The sequence below is a fragment of the Sabethes cyaneus genome, chromosome 2 (genome assembly GCF_943734655.1).
Source record: "Sabethes cyaneus chromosome 2, idSabCyanKW18_F2, whole genome shotgun sequence".
Classification (NCBI taxonomy): domain Eukaryota; kingdom Metazoa; phylum Arthropoda; class Insecta; order Diptera; family Culicidae; genus Sabethes; species Sabethes cyaneus.
Window position 1 is genome coordinate 160,363,504 of NC_071354.1, and position 26,795 is coordinate 160,390,298.

General features: G+C 38.4%; 1 protein-coding gene across 1 annotated transcript; it reads right to left on the reverse strand.

Moving 5' to 3' along the window:
• Positions 1–6,765: 6,765 nt before the first annotated feature.
• On the reverse strand, positions 6,766–21,265 carry LOC128736250 (uncharacterized). The gene is made up of 4 exons (XM_053830730.1): positions 21,255–21,265; positions 18,811–21,193; positions 17,876–18,666; positions 6,766–10,366 (listed from the first exon to the last, which is right to left on the reverse strand). The coding sequence occupies exons 1-4, from the start codon at positions 21,263–21,265 to the stop codon at positions 6,766–6,768; spliced, it is 6,786 nt and encodes a 2,261-aa protein (XP_053686705.1).
• Between the last annotated feature and the right edge of the window lie 5,530 nt (positions 21,266–26,795).

Below are 26,795 nucleotides of genomic sequence, written 5' to 3' on the forward strand. Positions count from 1 at the left end.
TAGGCGTAATCGACGATAGGAATAAAGGCACTTTCGACGGCAGGTAGCCGACAACACTCGCGGCGTGCGGCCGTCTCGCCTTAAATCATCTAAGAAAAGTCATAAAATAGCTTTTACGGAATTATGCCAAAAGGTCGCTATGCCAAAAATTTTTCTTCCATGTGCCCCTCATGTGTAAGCCAATGTTTTTATGACAAACGACGTTATGCTAAATCGCATTAGGCAAAATGAATTTATATTTAATAGGCGGTCCCGGTTCTCACTGTATTGTGAAAGAACTCAAGTGCGTATTCATATTAAAGCAAAGTATTATAAATTATGCCTAATGTCTTAGGCCTTTGTGCCTAGAGTCCGTATGCCGGTTTAAAGGATCATAAATATAAATAAATAAAATAGTCCGTATGCCTAACGTCGCGCACCCGTAAAATTCTTCGTACCAAAAAGTTGATCATCTACAAAACACACTGATTAAATTGGTAGTCCTCTATGACCATTGTCGCAAATGCGCACCACACGATATGAGGCAGGTCGGACACAAATAACAGGGGTGAGTACCTACTTGAATATCTTACTTCTAACGATGTCAATGTAATCAATGTAGGGAATGACCCCACCTTTATAAACGCTATCAGACAAGAGGTCCTAGACCTGCAATGCAGGATCACAGACGCGTACAACACAAACTGTCCCGTAAACACGCGAACAGTTTGCCATGATGTGCCCTGGTGGAATGAGACGCTTAGCAATCTCCGTCGGAAGGCAAGGCGTCTGTTCAATAGGGCCAAAATCACGTCTAACTGGGACGACTACAGAACCTCCCTCACCAAATACAACGCTGAGCTACGAAAAGCCAAAAGAAAATCACGAGTTAAATTTTGCGAAAGCATACAAACTCTGCCAGAGGTTACACGTCTGCAGAAAGCGATGTCCAAGGACCACTGCAATGGTCTAGGGCAATTAAAAAAAGAGGATGGGAGTCTCACTGTTAACACCAGGGAAACTCTGGAAGTTCTAATGAACACGCACTTCCCTGGCTCGACAGTGACCACCGGACAAGCGGAACCGGAGCGGAATGGGTCATTACACAATGTGCCAAATGACTCGGTTCTACTTGCACGCCGATTGTTTACGGAGGCTTCGATCAAATGGGCACTCAGCTCTTTTGAACCAATGAAATCTCCAGGTTCGGATGGTATTCTACCCATTTTCTTACAAAAAACGGACGCTGTTATAATGTCCGAGCTCATCAACCTCTTTCGAGCCAGTTTCACTTTGGGATATATCCCGGAGAATTGGCGGAAAGTCAGGGTGGTGTTCATACCTGAGGCTGGCAAAAAAAGACAAAACCAAGCCTAAGGCTTTCAGACCGATAAGTCTGACTTCAACGCTTCTCAAGCTGATGGAGAAAATCACGGATAACTATATCCGCAATGAGTTTTTAAATAACTCTCCATTACATGTAAGTCAACATGCATACCAACACGGTAAATCTACGGAAACCGCACTACACTGCTTAGTGACGTTAATTGAGAAATCGCTTAAATATCAAAAGACAGCACTTTGTGCTTTTCTTGATATTGAAGGTGCTTTCGATAACACGTCCTTCGCGTCAATTAATACGGCTCTCTGTCAAAAGAGAATCGACCACACTACTATGAGCTGAATTCAAGTAATGCTATCGAGCAGAGAAATTACAGCATCATTGGGAGATACGTCGGTCACGATTTCGGTGATCAAAGGATGTCCACAGGGAGGAGTTCTCTCCCCCCTGCTCTGGTCACTGGTGGCCGACGTACTCCTTAACAAGCTATCACAGCTGGGTTATGAGACCATTGCTTACGCCGACGACGTTGTACTTATCGTTAGAGGTAAGTTTGACGCAATATTGTCAGGTCGCTTGCAAAGAGCTCTAAACACCACCATGTTATGGTGCTCACAAGAGGGACTTAATGTAAACCCCACCAAAACAGTCGTTATACCATTCACTAGGCGAAAGAAACATACCATTACTCCCCCTATCCTTAATGGTGTCAGACTGGGCTTCAGTAATGAAGTCAAACACCTCGGAATAATTCTCGATAAAAACTGAACTGGGCTGCCCACCTAGATTATACTGTTAAGAAAGCAACTTCGGCTATCTGGGCATGCAGGTCACTGTTTGGCAAAACCTGGGGATTGAAACCTCAACTAGCCTTCTGGTCATATACTACTATTGCACGGCCTAGGATAACCTATGCTGCAGTCGTATGGTGGCCAAAGGTAAATGAGGTAACAGCCCAAGCCAAACTAAACAAATTTCAGCGCCTGGCCTGTCTTACAGTTACCAGTGCCATGCGTACGACACCTACTGCAGCCATGGAGGCAATGCTATGCTTACTGCCTTTGCATCTTCAGGCGAAAAAGGAAGCAGAGCTCGGCGCACTACGGTTGCAAAGGAGTAAAACCATACTCGAAGGTGACCAAATCGGTCATCTTCGCATACTTCGGGAATTCAATCTGACACCCTTAGTAACTTCAATCTCTGACTGCATGGAAGCCAGGCCCAATATGGACGTTCCATATGAGGTGATTGAAACAGATCGCTCAATGTGGAATAATGGAGGGCTAGATCTTCCATCTGGAACTATCTGTTTTTTTACAGATGGTTCAAAAATGGGGGCCTGCACAGGCTCTGGAGTCTACGGACCCGGCGTCAGGGAAACTATCCCATTAGGAAAGTGGCCCACCGTTTTTCAAGCAGAAGTATATGCGATATACATCTGTGCAACAATATGCTTGAAACGAAAGTACAGGCAAGCGAAAATCGGTATCTTCACGGACAGCCAAGCAGCACTACTGGCACTCAAGTCCACCAAATGCGTGTCCAAATTAGTTTGGGAGTGCAGCACAGCATTGAAGGTACTCTCCCGCCAAAACAAAGTTTTATTACTTTGGGTGCCCGGTCACTGCGGAATCGAGGGCAATGAATTTGCTGACAACCTGGCAAGATAAGGATCAGCTCAGCAATTTATTGGTCCTGAACCATTTCTGGGTACCTCCACATCCGCCGTAAAAGGCGAATTGATGACATGGGAAAAGCTAGAAATAGTATTCCGTTGAAATCAAACACAGGGTTGTAGACAAGCTAAACCGTTTATCTACCAAAACCCTGCAGTAGCTAAATAACTACTCCATTTAACTCGTAGTGAACTACGCACGAATTGGGGCACAGGATTACAACTATTCTGCTCAACTCCATCAATGGGTATGAGCGATCCGTAAACTGTGTACAGCAATCGGGGCCTGCCACAAAAGACGATCATTAAGACTGTCGCAGTGGCCTTTTAGCCCAATGCCCTTCTGGCATAGAAAAAAAATGACCATTGTGAAGTGGAACACGAGGCTCACCTATATAAAATATAATACGGGAAAAAATGAAATACGGAGGTCTGTGCTAAGGGAAGGAACGAGAGGTTCACGTAAAACTACGAAGGCGGGTGCAATCCGACAATGCTTGACAATTTTAAAATGTTCAGCATTTTGTTACTCATATTTATAATTTACTGTATTATATTAAATGCCCTAAAACTTTTGTATACATTTGTTGGATAAAGTTTAGTTTGAATATCCTTAATGTCTGCACTCGGTATATCATTTTTATCAGTTTCTTAGAGTTTGTGGTTCTACTAAGAGGTTAACCATCAGGCCACCATTACACATCTTCTAATGATTAGAAATGATTTCGTATTTTGACAATTTTTGCATGACTATTAGCACTAGTCAGCTTTAAGTAACTGGCTTGAAACTATGGCCTGAAACTGGCTTGTTGATAGCGCCATTCATTGTGATAGATTGATTTGAAGTTTAATTCTCTAACAACTAACTTGTGGATATCCAGTTAAAATATCAATTAGCTAACGTCCTCTGCATCTTACTAGTTTCTTTCGACACTCTACTTTACAGATATTTGACTACTGGACAGAAATACAATTAAAACGATGCAAAGAATTGCAAGCAACTAACTGACGAAAATTAGCAAATGAAACACTAAAAAACTATTCTCGGATGTGACAGACGATATTGAAAAAGGAAAATATGGCCGCTCACTTTTCTATGACGTTTCACTTTTAAAACTCTAAATTGGACTAGATTCAGTGTTTAAAGATAAAATCGGTGGAAGAAAAGGGGTGATTTTACACTTTAACAAAATTATAAGCTCAGCTTTATTAGTTTTCAGCTGTCCGATTTCTCCGATTCCGAGTCCGATTCCGATTTCATCTATACTTCATCTATTTGCTCTGTTTACTTAGTTTATTCCCGCTGGTCGTGAAAAAGACGTATTTGAAGCAGTCCACGAGTCTTGATCTTGGATGCTACAATCTGTACTATTCTGCAAAATATTCACATAAAGATTTATTTTCTTAGATAAGCTATAGGTTGAACGTTAAAACTTTGTTGAAGTAAATTTATGCGTTTTATTTTTCATACATTGGGTTTTATACTTATTGCTAGTCCATTGTTTCACTAACTTTTTACTGTAACCCATTGCATTGTCTGAAGATTTCTCTGAACATGGCCCATCAAACTTAACACCAGCTGTTTTTCGACTCGGTAGTCACTAGTCCTATTCTATTTTCACTTGAACACCTTCTCATCTCCAGCAGTTCCACCGTTCTCATTCAATTTACCCCTCCGAATGTACCAGTGTTGTCCTCAATAGACCTTAGCTTTTCCAGATTTCATTCCATAGAAACTACAGTGACGCCATCGTCGTTGTGCCACTAAGCAAAACAAAGTCCTGTTGCAACTAGATTTTTTGCTGTTTTGTTCGTCAGACTTCGCAGCCAACTGTTAGAGTACAGGACAATTGCGGAGTTAATACTGCAATTTGAAGGCTCTAACACTCTCCCCCGGTCGAGATTCGATCATACGACGACCAGACCAGACCAGTTGTTAGACCAGTACCTTGAGTCCAACTGTAAGAAGTTGAATCACAACTCGTATGGTCGAATTTTTATAGTGATAACTGACTAAATCGAACCTGAAATGACAATCAATCTGCCTGTAATCACTACTGAAGGCACTCCTTTTGATAAATTTCCTGGTTCGTGATTCCAGAAGTAACGAAAGCGTCACTGAACAGTTAACAGTTAACTCACGCCCGGATAGTCCGAGACTTTAACTGCGATCCTCACTAAAAATGCTTTCGCTACACTCTTAAGAGGACTTGATCAACGAAAATTTTCGAAAAAAAAACAATTTTTATTATTTTAAATTACGATACTTTAACCATTTTTTAAGGTGGTGTTACTTACAAAGCTGAAAAGTTTTAGAAGTATTCGACAAATGATATAGTTCTAGTCGTGATTCAACACAACAATCGCTATATCAATAAACCAAACGATTGGCATACATACAGTATATCATTTCAAAAATAGTAAATGTATCACAATATTTTTATTCGTGTATTCACAAACTTGTTCAGTCAAATCGTATGATAACCGTAATCTAAAAAGCTTTCTCATCAGGACGCAGAAATACATATTTCCGAACGGCTCAAACATCGCTTCTCCGGTTATAACGTTTTCCTTTTATTCCTTTGGGCTAGAACACTAATTACTTTCGCAGGCAGCGAAAACTATAACTCATACGTCAGCGAGCCAGCAACCGGCAACGTCGGTTGATTTCCGAACAGCCTGAGATGTTCAATCACCACTGGCACTTTCAGCACACATCAGACTAACAAACAGAAACCACAAATCAGGAAAAAAAAGTCAGTTGATAATTGCTCCGGTAATTTTTCCACTGCCACTGTTTGAGATCGTTACGCTTGCTTGCTAATCCCGCAAGATCCCGGACCCAGCCATAAACAGGATGTTCTGGAACCTCGCGGGAGTAACACTGGCACTGCCGACATGTCCCAAAGGAGAAAACCGATTTCTCGCGATACACGGAAGCCAAAGAACGTCCAAGAATGATCATAATTATCCGTTAATAATCGTATAATAAATAGATGAATTATGATCGAATTTTGCTACGCAAGGAATCCAAACATTAGGAAATGGTCAAACGGCACAAGTGCACAGTCTCGAACCCAAACCAGAATTACACCATCATATTTTCCAAAACACGACCACTGTGTGTGCCGTACAAAATTGGCTGGTCCATTCATAAAAGTTTTGATCCACACGAGCAGTCCGTAGGATAGAGAAATTTGAGATGCTGCGAAGGTCAATTGAAGTGTAGGTTGCCACAAACGGTCGGTTGCCCGGTGCGGAGTCTGCAACCCACGGTGCCCGCAACGCGACGGGTGGTGCTGAATGAATCTCCGCGTATATTCGAATCTCGGAGTACGTACACATTTCTACACTCACTCATCCGAGCCCTGCAGTAAAATTTGTAACGCTGGTAGACCAAAAAACGAAAATAATGAACATAATTACCTCTGCTCCGTACCGTGGTTTTCCTGGGTGTGAAGTTTTTTTTCGCCTTTCTTTTCTCTGTTTCTCAAAACAAATGGTTCATTGATGAGGTACAAAAAATGGTTTATTTTTTCGTCAATAAATCAAAACTGTTGCATTGGATAGGGTTTCAATTCTTTCGTGGAACAATACACAGTGGAACCAATCACGCGTTACGACCAACGGGTCGGAATATGATCTATTCTATCAACACTTTTTTGTGGCGATCAAGCCTGGATATTGAACTCAAAAATTAATCATGCGAGAGTATATTAATCACTGTTTTTTGTGTTCTGAGTTATAGACCACCAAATATTATGTTTCCTTACTTACAGCAATAATCTCTAACACTTTTCCCTGAACAGGCCTGCGCTCCTTGAAGTCTCCAAAGCTCAATGTCGTTTTCATCAGAAAAATTTAGTGCTTTTTCAAGTTGAGCACAATTCCATTCGGTTCCTTCAATACCGATCAGTTCCAAATCTTTAAAGTAATGCGCCAACTTATCAACATCCAATTGATCGAATTCGTTTCCGCCAAATACAAACATTTCTAAATCTGGAAAGTTGGCAAGCTGCTCCAAATCCAAGGATGGGAGCTCATTGTCAGAAATATCTAGGTATTTCATAGATTCATGCACCGTCAAACCTTGCAAGTTAAAGTTGGCAATATTGCAGTTAGACACATTCAATACCTCCAATTCATCCAGTGCGGATGTTAGTCGACCCAACTCCAACTGCTGGAGGTTGTTGAGGGATACGTTCAAAGATTCTAAGTTGTTGAATCGGAAGATAGAATCGATGTTTGTAAAACGATTATTGGACACCGACAACAGATCTAGATTGTATGAAGAAGATTCTTCAGCCTCTATTTGGCTGATTTGATTTTCATCAGCATACAATATGTATAGATCTTCTGTGATAATAAGAGAAGTTAGCACGTTTTGTGAAATATCTAACTCTTCTAGGGTTCTTGCAAAGCTCATCGTAGGTAGGTTAAAAGATGCAAACCTATTGCCCGCTAAATTCAATGATTCTAGGTCAAGGCAATTCTCAAAAAGACGAGAATCTAACGTAGTTAGAATGTTTTTGCTCAAGTCCAGTTGGTTGAGATTTCGTAGCGATCGGAACAACTCCGGGCTCAGAGAGCCGATTCCATTCTCAGCTAGTGACAGTTCCTCTAAGGAATGCAAGTTTTCAAAAATCGGCCCAGCTAAGGAACTTAATTGGTTACGGCTCAAATCAAGCTCCTCCAAATCCAACAAATTATTGAATATTCCGGTCGGAAGTGTGGATAACGACATTCCAGCCAGCTCTAATGATTCCAAACGTAGCATTTTATCGAATAAATTTCCATCCAATTTTTGAACCGAATTATCGGACAAAAATAAATCCTCCAAGTCAAGCAACAAATCAAATACGCCGGGCTGAAAATTGGCAATACTGTTGTTGAATAAATTTAGTACGCGAAGATTCGGCAAATCAACAAACCAATCTCCATCGATCGAAGCTAATTTTTTGTTGTTGTTAATAGACAGTATCTCCAGTTTGCGGTTCGACCGTAGAAATCCGCGCGGAAGCGAAGAAAATTCAACTCCGTGAAGATACAGTTCTTCCAGTCGCAAGGCATTCTTCAAGAGGTTTTTGTCCAAAACAACAAGCTCACTTGGGCCAATACTGAAAACCTTCAAATTTCCTAGCTGGTGAAAAGAATTCGGCTGAATGTTAGCCAAAGGATTGAAATTAAGATGAAGATCTTCCAAACTCTCGAGTCCTCTCATAGAAATTTCACTAATCTCGGTTAGCTTGTTAGAATCCAAGTCAAGCTCCTCCAGTGCGGCCAAGTTGTAAAATGAACTACCCGGTAAGGCCGTCAAACTAGTATTTTCCAACGAAAGTGTTTCCAGCTTGTAAAGATCGCGAAAGGCTCGCTCTTCCATTCGCTCAACAGGGTTGTCGCTTAAATCCAAATCTTCCAAGCTGTACAAACCCGAAAGCATATTGGAACTGACTTGTGGTAGTTTGTTATAGCTAAGATCTAACTTTTTCATATTTTTATTTTGAACGAAAGCTGCATCTGCGATGCGGTGGATGCGGTTTTCATCCAAATATAACTTCTTGAGAGAGCGTAAGGAGCTAAATGCGTCTGCGGAAACTTCCGTAAGTCGGTTCTCCGACAGATCCAGCTCTTTTAAATTTGTTAGGGATTTCAAAACTTGGAAATCTAGGCTGGAAATTTTGTTAGAAGCTAATTCTAACTCTTTTAAATTTGTTAATTTTGCAACGGCACTCGGAATGCCAGTGAGCAAATTGTCATCCAAATCCAAAGATTCCAACCGTCTCAAGTGGTCGAAAACATCGGCTGGTAAGTTTTCAAAATAGTTTGCTGAAAGATCCAAACACTCCAGGGATCCCAAGTTCAGAACAGATGAACCAATCGTAGTCAGCCTATTATTCCCTAGGTATAATTCCTCTAACGTGTTGGATACTGGTCGAAAGACGGAGTCATCAATATTCTGTAAGTTATTATCACTTAGAGATAATTCCGCCAAACTTCTCAAACTAGAAAATAAATCGTTCGGTAACGACGCAATCAAGTTGTCCTCTAACGAAATAGTTCGAACTTGGGGAACATCATTGAAGAACGCACTATCGATTGTTCTAATCAGATTATCTTTGATATAAATCTTCCTTAAATTGCTTGCTCCTCGAAGAGACCCAGCTTTTAGCTCCCGAAAAAGATTGTTATCTAAGAATAGTTTTTCCAACGAACTAAGATCGCTAAACGTACCCGGCTCAATAGCTGCAAGATCATTATCGTCCAGATCGAGGATTTCCAGACGTCGCAAGTTCGCAAACGTCTGCGGTGCAATTTTACTAATAATATTTCCCTCGAAATGTAGCGTGTCCAAATCCGCATTATTCACGAACAAATTGTTATCCAGGCTGCTGATTTCATTGAACTGAATCGATAGTTGTTCCAAACGACGAAGCGGATTGAACAGCTCCGGTTTTAAAATTTCAATCGAATTATTATTCAAAACAAGCGTTTGCAGCATTCCGTTGTGCTCAAAAGTTTGATCGTCCAATCGTTCGATATAATTTTCCGTCAAAATCAACTGCTTGAGGTTAACGAGTTTAGAAAATAAATCCGGATTTATGGTATGGATATTGTTATCCTCCAAATCGAGCTCCATCAGGTTTTGTAATGGATAGAACGTCTTGGGATCGACTACTGATAGTTCATTTTCCTTCAAATCTAACTTTTTTAAACTGGTCAAACCTGTGAATGTGTCAGCCTTTAAGATCTGTATAAAATTACCCTTCAACTTCAGTTCTCTTAGATTTGTCAGGTCACGAAACAGCTGTTCTTCCAGTTCCTCAATTCGATTATGATCTATATTCAGTTCTTCCAACCTGCTCAGGCCACTAAAAAGTTTTGACGGCAAAGTCCTAATCCTGTTTTTTGACAATTTCAACGTATCCAACTCGCCACATCCCCTAAAGGTGAACTCCTCTACTTCAGTGATACGATTTCCACCAAAATTAACCTTAGACAGTTTCGTATCCTTGAACATATCGTTGAACAACTTCGATATTCCATTCTTCTGAATTTTTAGAAACCTTAATTCGCGCGCTCCCTCAAATGTTTTTGGCTCAAGTGCCTGAATTTCACACTCCTTTACCGATAATAAACGAACGTTATCATTGTCTCGAAATAACGACGGAGGAATTATCGGAAATGAGGAATCCACGAACTCAATGTCCAGAAATGGTCCAGATCCACCGTCGATAGTAACGCCAGCAACTGCATCGCGAGTTTCATAGTTTAAATTTGTCAGTATGCATTCTTTCCTTCCCGATTGGCAACTATAGCGATCTCCATAATCTGCGTGGACCAAAGTTGCAACCAGGACTAGAGCCAAAATGCTAAAAAATAAAGCGTAGCAAGAAAAATTCTTCCGTGTGAAATAACGTTCTAAATATAGAATATACCTCAATTTGAACATTTTGTTCTTCCGGGTGTGTTTATTTCGATTCCGCTGCCACACTTTACTAGAACAATTTGTTCTCACCTTTCCGAAACTTGCTTGCTAACTAAATTGATAATAATAATAATCTATTATTGCGTTGAATAGCACCTCACCGGCCGGCGCACGAAACTACCGGCTAGAAAGTGTCAGTACAAAATGTACTCTAAACAAACGAGCGCATCTGTTTTACAGACCAACGGCAATGCCGATGCACACCAGTGTATTTTAAAATGCTTGCGCACCGATTTATGTGACATTTGTGTTGTATCACAACACAACAATCTGTGCTAACTCTGTACTGTTCGTTTTATTTTTGAATGCTTTTATCGTTATTTTTAGTGGATTGTCATTTTTTTGAAATCTTATCCTTTTCTACAATTTTCCAAGTTATGCTATTTACGTCTCTTAATATTTTATAGGTTGTTGTCTTTTTCACCTATTTTGTATTTTGTAACCTTTTTTTTAAGTCAAATTTAATACTCTACAATAATGTTAAAAAATGTGTCTCGCTTAATATTAAACTTGAATGAAAATTTTTCATGCAACTAAAACATTTGTCCGGAATAGATTTTGACTAGATAAAAAAGAACAATTTTTAAACGTTTAATGTACCAAGTCTGACAGCAGAGAGTTAAACTACGGCTCTATTCGAAAAAAGCGCAGGCGCGATTTTCTTTTCGGGAAACGCTACGAAACGAAGACACGAAAAGATGCAAGTAGCTTCTACTGCGGAAAACAAAAAAAAGCAAATGATTTTATTTTTAGACTGTTATGCCGGTAAACAATGTAGTGGGAGCTATTTTCAACTAATTTATTTGTTGCATAGAAAATTCAAGAGAAATAACCTATATTTGTCAAACTTGGGTCATAAACCAATGTGTTCGTGTAATTCCAGTGCATAATCCAGTGCTCACACGTACTATACTTGACGTATCTAGTATGTCCGAAATTTTCAATTATTCGATTACCGATTAATCGGTGAGCGTTGTCTGCACTAATCGATTAATTCAACTATTCGTGTCAGTGGTGTTCGATTAAAAATATTCGAATATTTTTTTGATTAATTCGATTAATCAAACGATTATGAACGATTAACGAGCATTATTCGGGCATTATTCGTACTCATTGAACTATTCGATTAATTCAACTACTCGTGCTGGCAGTATTCGATTAAAAATTATTCGAATATTCTATGTGTTATCAATTATTCTATGTGTTATTGAATTAATCGAACGATTAACGGACATCACTAGACGTATCTAAAACATATGGTTATTTATTAGAGAGAAATAGTTGGACGTTATTTTTAATATAGCCTTGCACTGCATCTCAACTTCGCTGAAAAAAAAAACAATTTAAAAATTTAAAAAAAAAATAGAATTAAAAATAACTGCTTGTTCAATCACTTCTGTAAAAATAAGAATTTTAACTGAGACAAAAAGTATGAACTGTCTTACACCTACGTAGAACTGAGGAAGGTAAACTCATCTACGTGGTGACGTAGATAATTTCATATTGCTCACCTACAGGCTATGGGCCCAGAGTGTTGATGTTGATGAAATTTTACGTTTCCTGCCATACGAGCTCAAACCATCAGTGTGCAGTGCAGACTATCAGCATGTCATTCAGGGGGATAGCAAACAGCCTAGAATGTGAAAAATTGTACAGAAAGTTTTAAGCTTCTATACAACTATTCCACGAAAAAACTACGATCGAAATTAAAACGTGCTCTGAATTTTTGCATTATTGAGCTCCAACAAAAAGTTGGTTTGAAACAATACAATCATCTTAATGTGTTCTGTTCTTTCTGCTGCCTTATTCCTAAAGCGCAAAGGCACGAAAATTGATTCACAACAACCAGTCCATGCGGATATGTATTGCCTGTGGTTGGAAAATTAAGCTATCGTGAAAATAATAAATCTAGAGAAAAAATAAATACCTAATTAAATGATTCCGAGTAAACCTCTAGCAAATTTCAAGAAAATTGAAATAACACAAATGAGTAATTCTCGCTGAAACGGGGCCACTACTGATACGAGGTCTTCAAATATTGAAACTTTTGCGCTTCATTGGTTGAAAATGGTTAAAAAATAAGAATTAAACTTTTGATACCTCGAAATAGTGAACCCCTTGTTCACCAAGGGGCCTGACAGTTTCAAAAAAGTTGAATTTTGAGCAAACCTTGAGATCTATATCATGTGATATTTCATAAATTTGCCTTGAAATAACTAACAAATAGCCCGGTTCTGTAAAGAACCAGAACAGGGCTTTCAAATGGAGTAAAAAATATTTGGCGGCCATCTTGGATTTGGTCGCCATATTGGATTTTATCAAAAAATCACCCTTTTCGCCATGAGTCCCTCAACCGATTTTTATTTTAAGAGCACCATCGGAAAGCTGAGAAAAAATGCTATAAGGAACATTCATCAGGTTAGGTATGCAATGGCATTAACTAAATAAATCAATTAATTTTCTATAGCAAGATATTCCATTATGTGAGCGTTGTAAACCTTGATATAGATAATTAATTGTTTCGTTTATTTAATGCCACTACACATGTAATTTGATAAATTTTCCTTATAGTATTTTTTCTCAGCTTTACGATGGTGGTCTTAAAATTAAAATCAATTGGGAGGATCATGACGAAAACGTCGATTTATTGATAAAATCCAACATGGCGGCCAAATCCAAGATGACCGTCAATTTTTTTTCACTCCGTTTATAAGCCCTGTCTCTTCTCTTTACAAAACCGTGTCGTTTGTAGTTTGTTTCATAGCGAATTTTGGAAATATCACAATAATTATATAAAAATTGTGAACCTTGCTACAAATAACTGATTGTTTTATTCAGTTAATGCCATTGCACACCTAATTTAATGACTGTTCCTTATAGATTTTTTTCTCAGCTTTCCATTTGAAAGCCCTGTTTTTCTTCTTTACAAAACCGGGCTATTTGTTAGTTGTTTCATGGTAAATTTATGAAATATCACATGATATAGACCTCAAGGTTTGCTCAAAATTCAACTTTTTTTAAAACTGTCCCTTGGCGAACGAGGGGTCCACTATTTCGAGATATCAAAAGTGTAATTCTTATTTTTTAACCATTTTCAAACAATGAAGCGCAAAAGTTTCAATGTTTGAAGACCTCGTGTCAGTAGTGGCCCCGTTTCAGCGAGAATAATAACAAATAATAAACGCCGGTTTGCACGCACTAGCAACGATTTTACAAACCTAGCTCATCGTTTTCATGTTGCCCAATTCTGTTCCAATTTATCAGAACGTATTTCTAATTATCTTGTCTGTTTCTTTATTTCTGAATTAAAGTCGATATTAAAAGTAGAATAACGAGTTGGGCTTGTTCTCTGTCTTCTACATATTATTTCACGTCGTCATTTCAATGTTGTCCAATCCTGTTATATCGCGTTTGATACTGTGCGCTTTTTTATAATAGAATTACCATCACCTACCGTAACGAGAATAGGTTGATGCATTATACTTAGACTCAACTTCATGTTTATTGTCTTGACTTACCTAAGTCAGGCAGTCTTCGAATAATTAGTAAACGATAGTCTTTCTAATAGAATGGCAGAAGAAGGTAAGGAAAGATGTTTTATAGGAGCGTGACAAGACGTGAAGGGAAAAAAGCGGAAAATTTGATAAGGAAGGTTTATTAAAGCAATGCTTACCGCTTACTTGGTTCATTGTTCGTTGCTCCTTACCAAGCTGGAAGATCCGCAGGTTAATCCATTTTAATAGAAACCAATTATAACTGGATCTCGAACCTAATTTTCCACCTAGGCCCCAATGAATTTCCGACCTTTTGAACCACAAAGGACTTTTTGTTATGTCTTATGACTGGTATCGAAAAACATTTCATTGTTATCTACCGAGATGTGAACCGATCCAAAGATGGCGAACAACAAAACATTCATCCTTTCACGGCCAACCTGGCAGGGTTTCTGTCCTGGGTTACTTGTCACTCCGCCTCCGATGCGTCTGTCGAGACGCTGCTAATCGGGATTGGCAGTTCGCAGGTCCACTTTCGTTGCAGCTGCTACATAATCTGTGCTAAAATGCAGTTGACGGTATTCCACATACTCTCCTCCCGGTACATTTCGCTCACATAGATAGCAAAGATGCATAGATGCATAGATGTTCTCGACGGTCAGGGGTGGCATATCTCTTCGCGACGCAGCAAATCGAGGACATTCAAAGACCACACTCTGGTGGTGTTTCTACCATCTGTCTGCGTTTCAGGTAGACTAGCGTCGCAGCGTACCCCAACCGGTGCAGGTATTGCCTGAAGCAACTATGACCCGACAGAAACTGGGTCAACTGGAGCCCGACTTCTCCGTGTTTTCTATTCAAGGTTGACAGAACTGATACAGCACGCACCGCTGGACAGCTTCAAAGACAGTACACAGTTGTACATCCCGTTCCCTTGTGAGCCTTGTGGAACTCCCGAAGTAATGTTCATTGTCTTACATCCCTTAGCGGCCTCGTAAATAAACATCCGATTCCAAAAGTAACTCATCAGAATTTTGCATAGATATCCCGGGACGTGCTTTAACTACTACGGTCAAAGACATTTTTTACATCGATCGTTCAGTGTTCTTGGTTCGAGCAGCACATCGATCGTTAAAATAACACAAAAATGATCTCATCTTCGCTTCTGTTTGGACGACTTCTCGACTGCGACTCAGTCGACCACTGCTCAAATAGCGTCCACTTCACTTTCCTGAACCCGAACGGCATGTTTGACAGACCGTGTTCATCTTCTGTATGCCCCGTAAGTCTATTCAAGATTATACTCACTAGGAGTTTTCCGCATGTATCCTGCAGACATATCGGCCTGAGCATCCCTCACAGGCTTTCCTGGCTTCGGAAACAGCCCTAGCTTTTGGATCTTCCATCTGCCCGGGAGGCTACCATCGTCTAGACATTTCTGCAGCACTGTCCTGGACATATCTGGGAACACTTGTGCGTACCCAGAAACGTTCTCTGGGGGGTTTTTACAACAAAAAATCTGACATAGCCTAACCGGAAGGAGTCTATTCAAGAAATGGGGAATTATTTTCAGTTAAAAGCTATTTTGGATGAAATTGAGTGTTCTTCATTAGTCATAGAGTTAGAGCCCATAGAATCGAGTCTCTTCGGGACAAGGCGAGGATGCTACTGACTACTTATCCTGCATGATTTTCAATATCGCTGTGGGGGTAATCCGACGAGCAGGTATCGAAACGAAAGGTTCGATTTTCAGTAAAGTTAGCCAACTTCTTGTCTTCGCAGGTGTCTTTGATATTAAGGCCAGAAAATTAGCCACGGCGGGGGTCATCTGCGCTAGACTGAAAGCGAAGACTGAGAGGATTGGGCTTGAAACAAACGCGTCAAAGACCAAATACATGAATGACAAAGGCTTAAATGAGACGAACGATGAGTTCGTACATGTGCCCTTCGTAAAACGCTGCAATTAAGAGGCATAAGCCGCCGTACGAACCTGACAAATGTACAAACCCCCTATTGAACCGATAGACCATGTTTATGGAGGACATACGCGCCTTTGCGGATGACATTTGGTGGAGTACAAACTGAAAGCAAAGAGTAGCAGAGGTGCATGAATCCCCAAAACAGGTACCGCACCCAGGTAATCAATAAGTATTACCAATACCATTCAAATGCAAGCCAATAGCATTTAAACCACTGAAGTTTTTGGAGCGTCTTAGTAGAATACGAAACCTGGAATTAAATAAAAAGAAAACTTATCTATATACAATGTATATTATAATATATTATATATATATATATATATATATATATATATATATATATATATATATATATATATATATATATATATATATATATATATTATACATAGGGTAGTTGATCCAATAGTTGTGGTAGTACCAATAGTTGCACTACTATTCATTATTAATGCATATTTTCGTCACCGCTGCATTTTAGATAAAACAATGACATTCATTATATCAAACAGGCTTTTAGAAGTATCGGTAGTTAGACTACACCATTTAAAATTCAAGCATTATTTGCTAAAATGCCAATTTTCCAAATTCTAACGCGCAGTTGGAGCGCACAACTATAGGCGCTCATCTATAGTTTTGCTACGATGTTTTTCACTTAGCAACCTACCAATGTATATAAAATAACACAATTAAAGGAACATCAAACTTAATTAAGGAAACAGTAGCGCAACTGTTGGTACAATATTATTGAATCGGAAAATTCATTTTTTCTTTAAAAAACTTCTCGTACAATGAAAGCAATTGTCTTGCCTTGTGACAAATACCTTGTATTTGATAAATTTATATCCCACAAGCATTAATTGAAGCATATACCTCAATAAACAAGCAAAATGAAGTTATATTGTGCTTAGTGGCGCAACTAATGGATCATCTACCGTATAAAACTCGGTACGGTTCTGTATTCATTGCGACGTCACTCAACGATTCCGTTTTCGGCAGCCACAACAGTTGTTGTGCTGTGTCACAATGATTGCGATTGATCTGGGTCACCTTCATCCATGTGTGTGAGTGTGTGTTTGTGTTTATATTGGTGTTTGTGTTTGTATTTGTGTTTGTGTTTGTGTTTGTGTTTGTGTTTGTGTTTGTGTTTGTGTTTGTGTTTGTGTTTGTGTTTGTGTTTGTGTTTGTGTTTGTGTTTGTGTTTGTGTTTGTGTTTGTGTTTGTGTTTGTGTTTGTGTTTGTGTTTGTGTTTGTGTTTGTGTTTGTGTTTGTGTTTGTGTTTGTGTTTGTGTTTGTGTTTGTGTTTGTGTTTGTGTTTGTGTTTGTGTTTGTGTTTGTGTTTGTGTTTGTGTTTGTGTTTGTGTTTGTGTTTGTGTTTGTGTTTGTGTTTGTGTTTGTGTTTGTGTTTGTGTTTGTGTTTGTGTTTGTGTTTGTGTTTGTGTTTGTGTTTGTGTTTGTGTTTGTGTTTGTGTTTGTGTTTGTGTTTGTGTTTGTGTTTGTGTTTGTGTTTGTGTTTGTGTTTGTGTTTGTATGTAAGTGCTCTTTTCTATCGTCTCTTTCTCCGATATGGCTGAACCGATGTATGAACTATTATTTTCGTGTGAAAAGTGTTATTACCTATTATATCATTGAAATGCCTTGTGGTCCTACATTTCGGGTAAAAACTGTAGGCGAAAAAGTGAAAACTATATGATACGTTCCGGAACTACTATAAAACATAACGCAACTCATTTATTAACTATATTTTTATTCACTATCAACCTAGCCACTATTTTATACTGAATATTTACATAATTCGATGTGTTACATTCAAAGCATCTTGCAATCACGCTCGGGTAAACGCGTTTAACAAACTCACTATAGTTTTTTCCCGATACATTTGATATTAAACCAAGACGATAACTCCCCAAAGCCTAAAACAACCGCAAGTCCGCCTGCAAAGCGTCGATGTCTCTCAGCAGCTTGATGTTATCGAGAAATTCGTCATCCACGAAAGGATTGCCCTTGACACCCAACTCCAGCAGTGACGTGAAGTAGATTGGAATAAAATGATCAAACTGAAGTATATCATTGTTTGATAAATCAAACGACACCAGTGAAGGATGCTGTTTATACAGTACTCCGGTTAAATTGTTTATTCCACATCCGGAAACGTTGAAGCTATTCAGGTACGGTAGTTTATACAGTCGACTGACGTCCAGCTTTTCGATGGTGTTCATTGACAGGTCCAGTGATTGCAGGCGAATCAGTTTAAACACTTTGTCGACTCTAGACAGTTGGTTGTTGCTGAGGTTCAGAATTTCCAGCCGATGAAAGGATGCACGTTCGATGAAAACGGTGTTGATGTCATTATTCTGAGCGAAGAGCTTGATCAAATTGCGTGGAATCTGTATGTCGAGTAAATTATTTCCTTGGACATCCAAGACTTCTATGCTGTCGAAAAATACACTTTTTAAAACGTCAAATGAGCTCAAGTTATTTCCGGCAATGTTCAGAACTTTTATACGTGAGTTTTTGATGAAAATGTATTCGGGAAGTTGAGATAAACGATTATTTTCCAAATATAGTTCTTCCAGCTCCTTAAGGGGTAGCAGTAATCTCTCTGGAATTGAAGTAAGGTTGTTATCGTTAACTTCTAGGATTTTGATCTTTTCACTATTCAGGAACATATTCTGCTGAAGAAATAATATGTTGTTCTCAGATAACGACAAAAACTCTAAATATGGCTGATGAAGTAACATATCCGGCGGAAGCTCAGTTAGAAAATTTTTATCCAGCTTTAGTTCAGCTAGAGAAAACAATGGATTGAAAACAGCAATTCTCAAATGGTTGATTTTGTTTGCCGACAGGTGTAAAACTTTCAAATTATCCAATCCAATAAATGCCCTGGAGGATATATCGGCTATCTGATTTCCATCCAAATACAGCTCTTCTAACAGCCAATTGTTGCTGAATACTTCAGTTTTGATAACCTCAATGTTATTGTTGAACAAGGACAACACTTGCAGACTTACTAACGAGTTAAATTGAACTGTAGATATCGTGTGAATGTGATTACTTCCAAGATATAATCTCTTTAGTAGTCCCATGTTTTCAAATGTTTCGTCTTCGATAGTTGTCATTTTGTTGTTGCCCAAATCTAGCATCTGCAGTTTTTGCAATCCACGGAAAGCAGCTTTGTTTACCGTTCTGATATCGTTTCCTGACAGCCACAGTTCTTTTAATTGCTCGCAGTATAAAAATGAATTGGAATCTATTTTTTGAATCTTGTTTCCTGAAAGATCCAGAATCTGCAATCTGGACAGATTTCTGAAAGTGTTACTGTGAAGATCAATTATCAAATTGTTTCTGAGAACAACCTCCTCTAGTTGATCATTTTTCTCAAATATATTCGACGGCAATATATCAATGTAATTGTCATACAAATGGACAACTTTTAATTGTTGAAGTGCTCGAAAAACTCCCGATGAAACCAATCGAATGCTATTGTTATGCAAACCAATCTTTTCCAAGCGCTGCATGTTACTAAATACCACATCGTTAATTTCTGTTAGTTTATTGTTGTGCAGTGCCAATAACTCTAGATTTATTAAATCTTCAAACTGTTCATCTTCCAAGCACTCTAACTCATTGTCGTAAAGGTAGAGACTGCTCAACTCAAATAATCCTTTAAACTGCTCTCTAGATATAATTGACAATTCATTGCTCTCCAAGCCAAGATATCGAAGATTTCCAAGTCCTTCGAAAATTCGTTCCGGAAGATGACCCAATGAATTGTTTCCCAACCGAAGTGACGACAACTCCTTCTGAGAGGAGAAAAAGTCATTTGGCAATCGTTCAAGTTCAATATTATCCATTCCAAGAATTCTTAAGTGATGAAGAGATTGAAGAAAGTGGGAATCTATTTGTCCGATCGGGTTATAACTAAGATCAAGCTCTTCCAACTGAGAAACCCCAGCGAATGCAAACGGTGCTATTCTAACGATGTGATTTTGCTCCAGAAATATACTTCGAACATCTGGATTGAGAACAAATGCGTGATTTGGTATCTCAATTATATCGTTCTGTGCCATCGTCAGATATGTTACGTTCCCAATAAATGATGTCTGTGTTAATTTATTACCGCTCAGATACATATTAACACTGGTGTTATCTGCAAACTCTAGACAAAAACTAAAATCCAGCAGGTTATTCGTAAGATCAATACTTTTCAAAAATCGTAGATTAGCCACTGAATCACATGGAATGGTAATAATCTTATTATCACTGAAGCTAATCTCTTCCATCAACAAGTTTTCGTTGAAAAGTTCGCTTGATATTGACATCAGCTGGTTTGCTTGAGCGTTAAAATATTTCAACCTTTTCAATGGATTGAATAATGCTGGTGACAGTTCGGTGATTTTGTTCTCGGCTATGTTTAAATATTCGAGGTGTACCAGGGAACTGAACACAGACTCCTCAAGCTTCTCCAATCCGTTGCCATTCAAAAGAAGCACCTTCAACTGGGTCACTGATATGAACGTTGTTTTCGGTAGGCTTGAAATTTCGTTATCACTCAAATCTAACTCCTCCAGCGCTTCCAGTCCTCTGAAAGTACGACTGCTAAAATATTTAATCCGATTATCTCTTAGCGATAACACTTTTAGCTTTTTACTGTGAGATAGCATCCCGCTAGGTAAATAATCGATCTTGTTTTGAGCTAGATCCAACAATTTCAAGTTCCACAAGCCCAGGAACGCTTTAGCGTGGATCGTTTTTAAACCATTGCTCGAAATAATCAACTCTGTTAGACTGTGTAAATCGCGAAATTGGTTGGTGTGTAACACTTGTAATCTATTGTGGCTTAAATCCATGTGATGTAACAAAAACAAGCCCCGAAGTACTGATGTTCCACCATCCAGCAGTGAATTTAAAGAATTATGGCTGATATTTAGCGTCCATAATGAAGAAACTGGTTGAAACGCATCCTTATCGATAGCTGTTAAATCACTGTTGGTGACGCTTAGCTCCTTCAAACTAGGAAAACATCTTAGAACTCCTGCATGTAATGTTATTTGCGAAGCACCGTTCAAAGTCAACCAGGAAATGGTCTGCGAATCCTCATTTTTCTCTGTCTGAAACTCTTCCAGTTGATAGCCATTTTGCTGCACACAATCTTCTGACGATGGAGGCTGATGAGCCAAAATAAGTCGAATGCTCGGTGAATAAATTCCAACGCAGATGATGAACACTACCGTGGACCTGCAACACGTGACAAATGTATTTACAAAACATAACTATTTTAGTAACAAAATATTCTAACCTGAGACTCATTTCGGTCAGTCGAATAACAACATGAATCTCGATAGCCACAACGATGATACCGCAGCTACACCTTCGACGGATTGTTATCAAATGAAGCGCTGAATGCTACCACCGTTAACCGCTAAAAACTAGCAAACACCAAGAAAGTGATAAACACAGCTTAGTCACATGCTAAGATAAGATACAGTAAATAAAGTCAGCTCAACTGAGGAGGTCAGTATTAATAATATTTCTTTTTTATACTTTTTTAGTTTAATAATAATCTACATGAGGGTTTCGACAATTTAGCACCGGTGAAAGATCATATACATATTACTCTAGTATCAATATTACTGTTTTTTTGTTTTTATTGTTGTTAAATTCAATTTTTATAGCGTGTTTGTACTGCGTCAATTCTTAACTAGAAAACCCATTATCACTTTCGATGTTGTTAGATAATAATTCAGTTATCATGTCATCACAGACGAAGATGCACATCTCTATTAGATAATCGCTTTTTATAATAGGGTAAATGTATTAGTTTTCGTGCCATCCACAGTCTGGAACTGAACGTTACAGCCTACAAAGTAGTATCATTGATGCTTTTACCGCGACCCTTCCGTTAATTACACGGACAGTCTTCCGTGAAGTGGTCTGATAAAATGAAACGCTCAACAACCTGCGTCGGGAAGATAGGCGTTCATTCAACAGGACCAAAATCACGTTCAATTGGGAGGCCTACAGGGCATCTCTAATCAAATACAATTCAGTGCCTCGCAAGGTCAAAAAGATGTTCATAATCGAGTTTTGCGAGAGCGTTCGGGTTCTGCCTGAGGCTGAGCGATTAGAAAAAGCGTTATCTAATAATGCACATTGGTCCAAATAGCGGAGTACGTGATCATGTGACATTGCGTCGAAACGTGAAATTTTCTTGGTATAACAAGCCCCTTCTTGTGACAGAAATCTTTAGGTGGTTAATACCCTTAAAAGTGAGATACGAAATTTATATTACCGTCAGGGGCGTAGACAGAAAAGTTTTGGGGGGGGGGGGGGCTTTACAAAAAAAATCGAAAATCGCCTAAACTTATGCAGTTTATTCAAGAAATGGAGAATTATTTTCAGTTAAAACTATTTAGGTTGAAATTGAGTGTTCTTCATTTGACAAAAAAAAATCGAATTGAAATAAAATAAGAGAAATCTTAAAATTTTGCCTCTAAGTTGGCATCGAGGCATGTTGTGCGTTCTAATCTCGGCTGGGAGAAGCTGTAAGAGTCCATAGGATCGAGTTTCTTCGAGACGGGGCCTGGGTCGAAACAAGCTGACAACTTATCCTGCATGCTTTTCAAGATCGCTCTTGAGGGGGTAATTCGACAAGCAGATATCCAATCGAGAAGTTTGATTTTCAGTAATTGTAGCAAACTACGCAGGTTATGCGCTTTGATATTAAAGCCAGAAACACTAACACGGCGGAAGCCATTTCGCTAGACTGAAAGCAGAGGCCAGGAGGATTGAGCTTAAAATAAATGCGTCGAAGATAAAATACATACATGATAGAGGCTCAAACGAGACCAACACCAACACGCGCTTTTCGCGGACGGTAATTGTTGACAACGATGAACCAGAAGTGATAGATGGGTTCGTGTATGTGGGATCGCTGGTGGCTGCGGACAGCAACACAAAACAAATGAGGAGACCCAGCGACGTATTCAAGTAGGACATCGAGTCTACTTTGCCCTTCTCAATACGGAACGATCAAGAGGCATAAGCCGTCGTACGAAGCTGACAATGTTCAAACCCCCTACTAGACCGATAGTTTTTAGGGACACACTGAGGACATACACGCCCTTGCGGACGATATTTGGCGGAGTACAAGCTGAAAGTGAAGAGTGACGCAGGTGCATGAATCAAAGGACACTACTTAAGGAGACTACTAACGGATTTGGCGATAGTCAGTAAGCTACGGTGAACAGGATACGTCGTAAGGAAAACGGTTCTATTCGACAACCGCACCGGCACCCAGAACAGAGGGACTCAACGTGCGATTTGGCTTGACCGAGTCTAACCGACATTTTTTATTTTTTAAATAGAAAAACCCGATTTAATCCACCTAGTGGTGAAAGGAACCTTTGTTATACGGTCCTTTTTGCTATTTGAGATAGAAATCGACACGGCTTTGGAACATAATTCATCTATTGGTTATCGTTACGTAGTGTTGGTTTGCATAAAAATTTTGAAAATTGAATAAGTTTACAAAATTTGAACAAAATAGGAACACTTTTAAATTTTGATAGATCCTTTTTTCATGAAATTGCTGAGTAAGGAGTAAGTTGTTATTAATCTGAGTAAGTGCAAATAAAACTAAGTTGTAAGAATAAATCTTATTCTTTAACATATACATTGTCTAGTAAAGGTGTTTATAGGTTTTTGAAGTATGCATAGTTTCCTGTAATGCTATTCTATTTGAATCACATCAGTAGAGTTTTCTTGAATAATTTTCATCAATTTTTATTAACCTTCGGTTACTCACGCTGTTGTATTTTATACAACACGTGTAGGTTTTTCAACGCCATATTGTTGTAAAGTTACAAATCGTTGTTTAACTAACGTATATTCTTCAACAAACTTATTTGGCAAAACGTCATAATTATTCAATGCATTAATAATTTAAATTGTTGGGAAAATGTATGCAGCAAAACTATCAGCAAATGTAAAAGGTTTAAAATGTATCCGTCTGCTGGTAGTCGAGTAATTCGGAGTCAAAATTAGGGTATTCTTTATAATCAAAGTTCTACAGTTCTTAAACAAGCAAACATACAGGTATACTGTTTTCAGCAAAGTTGTGTATTTTTATTATTTGTACAATGTTGTAGTACATAAAAAGGTTATACAACAATTACAAAAAGAGCAAAAATAGAAAAACTGATTTTACAAATTCATATACAACAAATAAGATTTTTCTATCTTCGCTGCAGAGATAGAAGGTTACTGCATTTAGCAAAATTTCTTGTAATAATATGCTCTATAACTTTGCAGTACACATCAATGTGTTTTATTGACACTGAAGAGAAATAAATTTTTTATTTCACCTTTAGGGAGATTAATCAAAATTTACATTCTACCAGACGATACAGCTTTCTATTTCAAGAAACTCTTCCAAAGGTTTGATAAACTTAAAACCAAGTTTTCCCAGTCAAAACTCTAGTGCACACGTTTTCTTTGGTTTGGGACTATTTTGCGCGCGAGTAACGGTGTTACAAACGTTGGCGCGTGTTCGACGGTTAATATCTTTTGACCGGTAAAACCAATTCTTATGAAATTTTGCATATATATTCGTAGTGTCAAAACCTCTCGATTGATGTTAAAATAATTGAAATTAGGTAAATTTTCTTGGTTAAAATCATTATAAATTATTGTTAATTTTGGTGTGGTGTATACGGTTGCTCATAACTTTCAAATTAAACGTCCAATCAAAAAATCATTCAATAGTGATCTATTAGGATATATTACCTTTCAAATGAGACTAATAGCGTATAAATCGGTTTGGCCACCTCTAAGAAACAGGCGATAATTATTACCTTGTCAAAACAGGTTTTTAAAAGCTAACTTTTAACAAGTATACCTACTTGTTTGTTTTCAATAAAAAATTCCTGAACAATTTAGTTTTAATAAGGGCTTTCATTTGATACTAAGATCGTTGAAATCGGTCATGTAGTTCCGGAGAAACCCGTGTCACGTATTTTTCACATTTTTGCTTATAACTTTTAAACGAAATGTCGTATCACGAAACAACTCAATAGTGACAATAACTAGACTAGACAATAACACCTTTCAAACAAAAGTAATAGCGAACGATTCGTTTCAGCCATCTCTGAGAAACAGGCGATAGAAAAAATCATTACATACACACACACATACACACACACACACACACACACACACACACACACACACACACACACACACACACACACACACACACACACACACACACACACACACACATACATACACACAGAAAATGCTCAGTTTTAGAAACTGAGTCGAATGGTATATAACATTCGGCCCCCAAGGCCCTTCTTTCCATTTCAGGTTTTCCAAGTGATTTCAATACCTTTATACTACACTCAAGTCTTTTTTTTACACGGGGGATACGTGCCGTGTAAAAAAAAACCGTTTAAAAAAAACCGCGTTAATTCAAAAATTGTTGTAAAAAAAACCGTGTTAAATCGAAAATTGTTGTAAAAAAACCGTGTTAATTCAAAAATTGTTGTAAAAAAAACCGTGTTAATTCCAAAATCATCGTAAAAATGTAAAATCTTGTATCAGTACACTGATTACCGTCACGTGTTCTTGGGCAAAATGCTTTACGAATGTGCTGTGATCGTAACGCCACACCAACAACACGGTGCCAGCGTGCCTCGCTTGATTTCGTATTTTGTGTATGCGACTGATCTGTAAGGAATCTCTATAAGTAAACAGCACAAAGCGAAGTAGCAATGCGAGTAAGAATGATACTCAAACTCCATATTGTCCGGTATGCCAAAACGATGACGTTCGTTGCACACCTAATAAATCGACACTGGCGTTGAACAAAAGACCTCTGATCTGCAGTTTTATATTAGAGTTTTCTTCTGTTCACTCACGTGTGTAGTTTTTGTGCTGGAAGATTTTGTGGTTGTTTTGCGTCGATTACCGCCTTCTGGAAGTTTAACTTTTGAAAGTTTTCTGACTGAAACCTGGAACTAAAGGACTAGTTGTCTGCTGTAGCTATTGCTGTTCGTCATCGTCGCTCTAGGAGCCCGATCGCCGCCGCCGTTGCGAAAAATAACCCGGAAAAATTTACTAACCGTTGTTGATTGAACACTATTTTTTATTATTAATAATGTGAGTTTGTTTTAGGGGGTTCGTAATATCCATTCCCTCTGACCTACGTTATTCTGCGCTATTCTATTCTGGGAATGTACGTATTAGACGTAGCAGGTCTTGGTACTTCATATACTGGCTTTTCTTAGAAAATTTCCGAACGATATACAAACATTACATATAATTTAAAAACCATCGCAAAAATACTGTGTGAATTCAGAAAACATGAATATCGCGCTGATTAAAAAAACCGTGTTAATTCAAAAAATCGTTTAAAAAACCGTGTTAATTCAAAAAACCGTTTAAAAAAAACCGCGTTAATTCAAAAAATATCATAAAAAAACCGTGTTAATTCAAAAATCGTAAAAAAACCGTGTAAAAAGAGACTTGAGTGTATATATTTATATAGTAGAAAGGCAAAACGAAGAAAAGGCAAAAAATTACGACGAAAACCCAACGAAAACTCGATGAAAAGCGGCAAGATGCCGACGTAAATAAGCCAATAAGTGCCAAAAACAGAAAACGACAAAAATACGATGGAAAAATGGCAAAAAGACCATGAAAATATAATAACAATACGATAAACAGATGACAATGAGACGGAAAATAAAAAAGCGACAAAAAGAGATCACAAAAAGACGACGAAAAGGCGCCGAAAGAGCAACGATAAGATGACGAAAACACGAAGAAAGAACGA